The 9023-nt window shown below is 34.9% G+C and overlaps 1 protein-coding gene across 1 annotated transcript; it reads left to right on the forward strand.

Annotated features, from left to right (window-relative positions):
• The first annotated feature begins 4410 nt into the window (after positions 1-4410).
• On the forward strand, positions 4411-6776 carry LOC105052794 (calcium-binding protein KIC-like). The gene is made up of 2 exons (XM_073245177.1): positions 4411-4543; positions 6316-6776. The coding sequence occupies exons 1-2, from the start codon at positions 4411-4413 to the stop codon at positions 6774-6776; spliced, it is 594 nt and encodes a 197-aa protein (XP_073101278.1).
• Positions 6777-9023: the final 2247 nt, after the last annotated feature.

A 9023-nucleotide genomic window follows, 5' to 3' on the forward strand; every position in this document is an offset into this window, starting at 1 on the left:
TGAAAAATTCCATACATTGTAATATTGTATGTGTTTGACACATGAAAGCATCCAAATATTGCCATGCTAAATCAATGCGTGCAAGTTATTTGCTTGTCGAATCTTCAAAGTTTTTGGCAGGATTTAGAGTTTTTTTTTCCCTTTTATTTTACTATATTTTCTTATTGACTTATTTCGGACATGTACATATTTTCGTACCTATAAAACTCAGCATATAGTATGCCTCTCGCACCTCCATAGAATTCTGGCTTTATTAAAATATTATCAGAAAGTAAATGCTAGCGTAAGGATTTGAACCTGCTGGCTCCTGAAACAATCGCATGCGCCAACCAAGGCAGTTGGGAAAAAACGGATGGCATGGAATGGGAAAACATGGGGGTAGGAGACGGGGATGACTGACATTCCTGATGCATGGTTCCATCATAAACCAACCAACAACACTCGGATCGACTTTAAAAGGAAACTTTTACAAAGCCGCCAATGAAATAACCAAATCTAATTTCTAGCCCCCAAAAAAAAAAAAAAATCCAAATCCATTGATTGAAGACAATGGAGCCGAGTCCGACTCAGCGGCAACCAAACCACGGCTTCAGTTTGCGTTTAAAGTTATTTTTAAATTTTGAGACACCTAGTCAAACCTATCAAAGAATTCCATGACTTTCCCCAGCTTACATAGAAGTTACACGTACGTCAGCGACACTATATGTGATGGTCCGGCCCGAATAAAAATTTCAGCCCACCAAAATCTAAAAAAAAAAAAACAGGGGAGAAGACTCCCGAAGGGAGTCTTCTTCCTCCTCTCATCAGCTCCCAATCGGAGTCGAAAAGAGCCCCCTCCGGCTCTATTTAAGGAGGAGAACCCTCCTCTCTCCCTCTCATCGAGAAATCTCGGAGCAAAACGACGGCAATCGCCGGAAAATCCTCACGGAGACCCGTCACTGTGTCCATCCAATTGCTCGTCGGAAAAATCTCGCCGGCGTCGAAGGTAAGCCTCCTTCCCTTCCTCTCTTCTCCCCTTTCCTTCTCGTGCCGGTGTGCACGCTCGCTGACGACCGGAGTCGCCGGATTTTGTTGCGGAAGAACCTCTGTTTTTGCCCGTTTTTCTTCGATTTTTTCGATGCCGGTGGTCACCACCGACCATCGGTTTGGCCCTCCTCCTGCCGACGGCCGCCCCATGCCGGCTGTGCCGCCGATCGAAACTCCAACGAGGGGACCTCATGGTCCCCTGTTTCGGCCCAAAGGAACCCACGGGAAGAAGAAAAGAAGAGGAAGAAGAAGAAAGAAAAAGAAGAAAAGAAGAGGAAGAAGGAAAAGAAAAGAAAAAGAAAAGAAAAAGAAAGAAAAGAAAAAAAAAAGAAAAAAAAAAGAAGAGGAAGAAAAATAAAATAATAATAATATAATAATAATAAATAGGATTTTCTCTCCTCTCTCTTTCGTGAAGAAAAAGAAAAAAAAAAGAAAGAAAAATAAAATTAATTAATTAATAAATAATAATATAAATAATAAAATATGAGAAAGAGAGTTTCTCTCTCTTCCCTCTCTTTCTTCAGCCTGAACTAGTATTTTCTCTCTCTAGAATTGGACTTTTTCTCTCTACTTTCTCTCTCTAAAATTCTCCCTCTAGATTATTTCTCTCTCTTAAGATTTCTAGAATTTTGAGAAGAATGATGATGAATTTAAATGATCCTCGTGATGGATTTTTGATCCGTGATCATCGTACGGTACACCGACATCCACTTTGATCAGATCAAATATTTTTAGATTTTATTGAATTGTCTACATGATAATTTCAGCATGATTTGATCCGATCGATCAAATTTGTTGAATCATATTGTCTGAAGAATTCAAGATGAGTTTTCTCTCTCCAGAATTTTCTCTCTCTAAAATTTTCTCTCTCTTGATTGATTCTCTCTCTAAAAAAAGGCTAGTGAATGAAGAAATTTTTTTTAATAGTCCTAATCTTATTCTAATGAAGAACTCTGATCCATGATTGTCAGACAGCGTACTAGCACCCACCTTAATCAGACTATGAATCTTTAGATTTGATCATCCATGATTTCGATCTAGCCATGACTTGATTTGATCATGTTGATTTCACCAATCGAGATATTGGACCCATCGTAATGTTTGATTGTGTCACCTGATCAATTCGAATTGTACCTCATGAATTCTCTCTCCTCTAATTTTCTCTCTCCACTTGATTTTATGAAATCGATGAAGAAACCTCGGTCCTATCTCTTCGAATCTGATTTGATCTGATAGTCAAACTTTGGATCGTTTAGGTCCTAATTAGATTTTGATTAGATGAAATTAGATGATCGGACCCAATCTAAACCGTTGAAATATAGTATTCATATTTTTTCTAATTATTGAAATTAATTCTGTATAGGATTGTGGATGTTTGATCCTGGGATATCGCGATATGATCTACGAACAAAATTTTTGGAAGAAAATTTATAGAATTATGTGGATTTATTGGAATGCATTCAAGGTAAGTAATGTTTCACTTTTTTCTAGATTTATCGGTAAATTATAATGTATTTGTCTGACATGATTTGTGAAACGATGCATGAATTAGATGAATGATATTTTGTTATGAAAATATCTTATTTGAAATGTTATGATGAAGCATGATTGAACATATTGATTTCATGATGCATTATATTGATTTATTTCGATACTACATGATTATATATTTTATTATCGAAATTAGAATATGAAATATGATTTATGAAGAATTATGATATAAGAAACATTGTGAATTGACAACCTGACTATGTAAAGGACCCTGCCAATGGGGGCATATACGTTAGCAATTGATTTGTCCTGAGGGTTCATGTCGCCAGAGAAACCAGCGACAAACCGCCAGAGAGACCAGCGGTTCTGAAGGACTTTGCTGCCAGATGATTCGCAGCTCATCGCAAGAAGATACGCGGTGTTATGATCCTGCCACAGGAAAAATATGGTCATAGCTCATGGTTGATGAAAAGAATTTAAGAACGAAAGAAATTGAAATCTGGAAAGAAATTTGAATTTTTGAAAAAAAATGAATTTGGCATGAATTATATTGCATAATTGGAAATTGATTTCGAATTGATGAACTCTATATGCTTATTTTTTATAAATAATTATTTACTTAAATGCCTGATGAAATCTGTTGAAAAGTGATCATTGCTTACTGGGCTGTTTAGCTCATTACCTCTTATTTTACTGTTTTTACAGATATTGAGGAATTAAGATGATACAAGATATGAATGGAAGAGTGATCAGAAGCAGAATCTCTATACTTTTATTTTCGGTTGAAAGTCTTATTGAATTTGATGTAAGGACTATGAATCATTGTTGAATTTATTGAGATATTAAAGAAGAAATTTACATTGTTATGTTTTGGATTTAAATTATTGTCTAATTATTCCGCTGTTGTTTTAGGATAGCACAATAAGATGCCTTGCATGCTTATGTGAAGAGTTTTCTATGAGCATGCGGCGGTTGCCATGACCTTCGATTCACAATCTCGGGTCGGGGGCATGACACTATATACATACATACATACATACAGAGAGAGAGAGAGAGTTAAACTAGAATTAAACCAATCAGATTTAAATTCAAATATGGACAGGCCAAAACTCCATAATAGAGGTCATACATCAATGATCCAAATCGTTGAATTTGATCTATTATCTCGAAATTATTTATATATAAAATATTATATAATTTAGAGACTCCTATCCTACCTATAAATAAAATTAAATTAAATATATTTGTTGATTAGTTGATGTATAGGTTTGGGATCTTCAAATTATATGATTTTTTATGTACAAACAGTTTTGAGATGATAGATCATTTTAATATCACACACATATATATAAAAAAGATAATACTCTATGGAGGAGTATGGTAGTGTTGCCAATTCAATAAGTCAAAATCCTCCTAACGCACCGTGTCGAGCTCCGGCTTTTCCATAAATATTTTCTTTCTTTTTTTTTCTTACGAAGCTTCCCGACCCCTTTCGACTTTTTTTTCCCATCTTCTCCCCACTTTCCTCACCACCATCTCCCATCGTTCTCTACCATCATCTTCCTCTCCATTGTCACCAACGTCGGCCCGTCCTTTCGATCTCCCTAAGGCACCATCACTTTCTTCCCTCCAAATTTTTTTTTTCTTCGAAGCTTTTCAAGCCCTTCGGACGCCCATCCCTTTTTCCTTTCAATCGAATTCTATTGGATTCCTCCATCTATGTCCATTAAATCTGACGGGCGGAATATATCCTTCACCGGCGACAACGACAGTCTCTCTCTCCAATCGGCCTCTAATCTCTTCCTCTCGAACGGCAGTGAGGATGGTCGCTCGATCCATCGGAAGAGAAAATTTAAGACATCAAAGAAAAAGAAGTTGGTCAAAAGAGCGGCGATGACTGAGGATCTAGGCTTTTTGGGAAATAGGAGGGGATGGCAATGGGGTGGGGCTGCGGAGGGGAGGGGAGAGGGGTTGGTGGTGACGGAGCCAGGAGAGAGAAGGGGCGGTCATCAGTGCTCACGCGAAGGTTTCGCTGGGCCGACAAAGGGAACAAAAACGGACGGTGACGGAGTAGGGCTGTAGAGGGAAGGGGAGGGGGGTTGGTGGCACCGGAGCCGAGGGACACGACAAGGGCGAAGGGTGGGGGGAAACGGCAAGAGAAACGGAAGGGAAGGGGGAAAAAGAAAAAAAGAAAAAAAGAAAAGAAAGAAAAAAAATATTTGGAGAGGGAGATGAAAAAAATATGATCATTTTATTACTAATAATAATTTAATATATTATTTTTTAAAAATATTAATTTAAAAAAATATTTCGGGAGAGGGAAGACGAGAGGACAGAGGGGAAGGGAGAAAAAGAAAAAAGAAAAGAAAGAAAAAAAATATTTGGAGAGAGAGAAAAAAAGAAAAAATATTATTATTTTATTACTAATAATAATTTAAAATATTATTTTTTTAGGATATTAATTTTAAAAAAATATTTAGGAAGGGAGAGGAAAAAAATAAAAAAATATTATTTTATTATTATTAATAATTTGAAGTAGAAGAAATATCAATTTTTTCAAAATATTATTTTAAAAATACTATTAATAATAATAACATATTATTTTAAAAAAATTATTTCAAAAAATTAATAATAAAATATTATTTTAAAAATATTATTTTTAAAATAATAATAAATATATTATTTTTAAAATATTAATTTATTATTAATAATAATTTAAATAATAATAAGAACACAGCAACATCAAAAGGATTATTTTCATGCATCCGATGCGAATGACGGAGGGGCGGGGTCGCAACGAGGGTGGGGCAGTGCCGTGACTTGGGTCTCACGCTATGGGGTCGGAGGCGGCGGAAGGAAGGGAAAAAAATTTGGAGAAAAAAAATAAAAAAATATTATTATTTTATTATTAATAATAATTTGAAGTAAAAAATATTAATTTTAAAATAATAATAAAAATATTATTTTTTTCAAAATATTATTTTAAAAAATAATATTTTTATTATTAATTTAATAATACTATTTGTATAATAACATATTATTTTAAAAAATTAATTTCAAAAAAATTAATAATAAAATATTATTTTAAAAATATTATTTTTAAAATAATTATAAAAATATTATTTTTAAAATATTAATTTATTATTAATAATAATTTGAATAATAATAAGAATATGATAATATTTGAAAAAATAATTTAATAATATTTAAAAAATTATTTTTATATATCTGATCTCACGTAATGTGTGGATCTTCGATTAATTTAATTTTAATATGATCAGATCTGAATCCAAATACGATCCATTTTATTCAAAACTACCCTTATCTGTATAACCTAAGTAAAATGTTGAACGGTATTAGGGGGGAAATTTGAAGATTATTAATCGGCGCCCGGCAGGACCTTGACGAAGCCGTTGGGGGACTCGGAGTGGCCTTTCATCGTCTTGGCCTGGATCTCCATAAGGTTCATCCGGGAGAAGTCTGGTGGCGGCGACGCTTGGGAGGAGATTGAGGAGGCTTGGAAAAAAAATCATTTTTAATCGGCGCCCGGCAGGACCTTGACGATCGCCACCAAGAGGAACAGGAGGAGAGCTATGTTTCCATGCTCTCTTGAAACACCACTGAAATGCATGGTTTTTGAGAGCCGTCTTCGCAGTCCTGTGACCATGAGCTAAATCTAAAAACATTCAGTGTTTGTGACCATCAAATACCAGAACATCTGCTCTGGTCGATCCGTCGATTGATATAAGGTCAAGTCCCTCTCGAAATAAACTCAATTAATTTGGTCCGACGACGGAGATGCTGAGGAGGCGGACGAGGCTGCTGTGGTGGCTCTTGCAGAGGGTGGTGAGGCGAGCGGGGAGGGCTATGGGGTCGCCGCGGAAGTGGCGGCAGGGGAGATGGAGTCCGAAGACTTGATGCCGATGATGGCGGAGAAACTGGAGGCGGAGGAGTTCTTGAGGGAGCTATGTGGGGTGGCGGGGGGGGGGGCGGTGTTCTGGCAGCTGGTGGATCCGGAGAGGGGGCTGATCACGGGGGAGAGCCTGCGGCGGAACGCGGCGGCACTGGGGATGGAGGGGATGACGGCGGAGGACGCGGCGGTGATGGTAAGGGAGGGGGATCTTGATGGACACAGGACGCTCCACAAGACGAACTTCTATATCCTGATGGTGCGGCTTGGCCCCGGGATGATGGAGGACGCAGAGGCCTGGCTCGACAAAGCCATTGCCAGGGAGCTCACCAAACCCTTTTCGGTTTAATTTAATTAGATATGGAAATCGAAGGTGGGGAACAAATTGACATGTTGCGTATGTTTCCAATGCTTGGTGGTTTAGTGCATAGAATATATTTTTTCCAGATGCCATGTCATTGGTTTTTTATTTTTTATTTATTATTTATTTATCTATTATTTAAAAAGATTCCGGATCGTAGTGAAGCGTTGTGGCAGATAAGTGCAGATGGGCTCTATCTTTGCATTTATCAAATTATTAAATACCTCACTGAGGATAATGGAATACCTCTCACGGCAATCAAATTTGAAGTTTGCCTTTTCCCCTCTTTTTGTCCAACAAATCCATGTTAATTTGATATTGGGTTGTGTGCATATGGTCTCCAAATGAATGTTCCATTGTATAAAGATGGATCTGGTGGAAATGCTCAGAAACAAATCTATGGATTAGTACAGAATGTGTACACATAAAGTCATACGTGACTCATGTGCCCGGGGTATGCAACGGCCTCCGTAATCTTCTCTAAACAGGATGATATAGGGATATAGTTTATTCATATACTATGTGAAGTTATTGTACAATAATTTTTGTATTTTGCTCTATAAGATGTCTAGACTATTTACATGCATTGGATCCTTCAATCTATTTACCTGCATCCTTCAAATGCACCATACTTTGCGGCCCTCATTTTCACTTTTTATGATATTAAATTTGAAAATAAAAAATTTTTCTCTTTCTTTGCTATCAATAGAAGAATTCGATCAAAAAAATTAAAAAAATAAAAAAATATTATAATAGTTGTTGGTGTCGGTCATGATTGGACAGTTAGTCTATCTTCCTCTCTACCATCGATTAGAAATTAGAGCTTTTTATTGTCTTCCATCAGCACCAAGATGTGCTCTCTATCTCTCTCTCTAATTTTAGTGATCATATTTCAATTTATGGATGTTCAAAAAATTTTTAGTTTGAATTATTATTGTTTCAATTTTTGATAATATTTTTTACTAATTGAAAATTTTAAAAATAGCTATCATGAAGCATTCGATTTTTCTTCTTAAGCTAATTTTTTAAAGGATTTTAATTTAAAAACATTTGCTATCCAGTTGGACTTAAAAGATAGATTTCATGTTGATTCATAAAAATAATTTTCAATTAATTTTATAGAAATTTCAAAATATTATTAATATTATATATTTTAAACTTTCTAATATTATTACATAGACGATCCGTTAGCGAGCTAAACTACAGTCTGATATCTGAAACTTGAAACTGAAATTTGCTGGTATATCATTGATTTGATTGATAATGGTACTTGATATTAGGCTATATAAAAGTTTCAAAGAAACTTAATACTAATATTAATAGTAAAAAATATTATCATTATTATCGATTAAATCTCCACATAAGTGTTAGTGTGTGTATACAAGTATCAAACTTCTTATTGAATCCTAGATCACAAATCCCAAACAATCCAAATAGCCAAAACCATACAACCACCTATACTTCAAACTTGCGGGTGATGGTTGTATCTTTTTTTTCTATCAATAAAAAACAAGTTTATCAAAATAAAATGTTGACTTGTCTTCTTATTTTGTTTGAATGTTGATCCAGATGCATTCAAAATAGTGGAAATCGGTGCCTCTGAGCTAGGATATGAAGATATACCAAAATAAAGAAAAGATAACATAAAACAATTAATCCAATTTATCTTGAGAATTTGAAATCCAACCCAACAAAATTACTCTACAATCAAAAAAGAAATGCTTTTCATTGTTTCATGTATTTTAAAGTTTCAAAGCGATTTACTTAACCAAAAGTTTTTGTTAAGGATAGATCGCCAATCTACTAAGTTTATTTTACAAAAGGATGTAAAGAACGGATTATAAGGCCAATAAAAAAGTAAAATTTGCAACTAAATTTTTGGATGAAATCTTAGACAAAAACCAACTTCAAATATTTATAGGTAATTTGAACTCTGAACTACGTGTTAGACTACTATAAGAATCTAAAGCCAATAACAAAATCTTTTTATGATAGGCTCCGGAAAAATCCACCCCCATGGATAAATAAACATATCAAGATAGTCAAATTAATCAAAATCAAGTTAAGACGTTACCCTGCCTTGATCTGGTTGATCTAGATGCATTCAAAATAGTGAAAACTGATGCCTCTGAGAGGTATGCTAAAAAAAAGAAAGGATAGTATAGAACAATTAATCTAACTATATATATATATATATATATATATATATAGATAGATAGATAGATAGATATGCCG

This window comes from Elaeis guineensis, chromosome 10 (genome assembly GCF_000442705.2).
Source record: "Elaeis guineensis isolate ETL-2024a chromosome 10, EG11, whole genome shotgun sequence".
Taxonomy (NCBI): Eukaryota; Viridiplantae; Streptophyta; class Magnoliopsida; order Arecales; family Arecaceae; genus Elaeis; species Elaeis guineensis.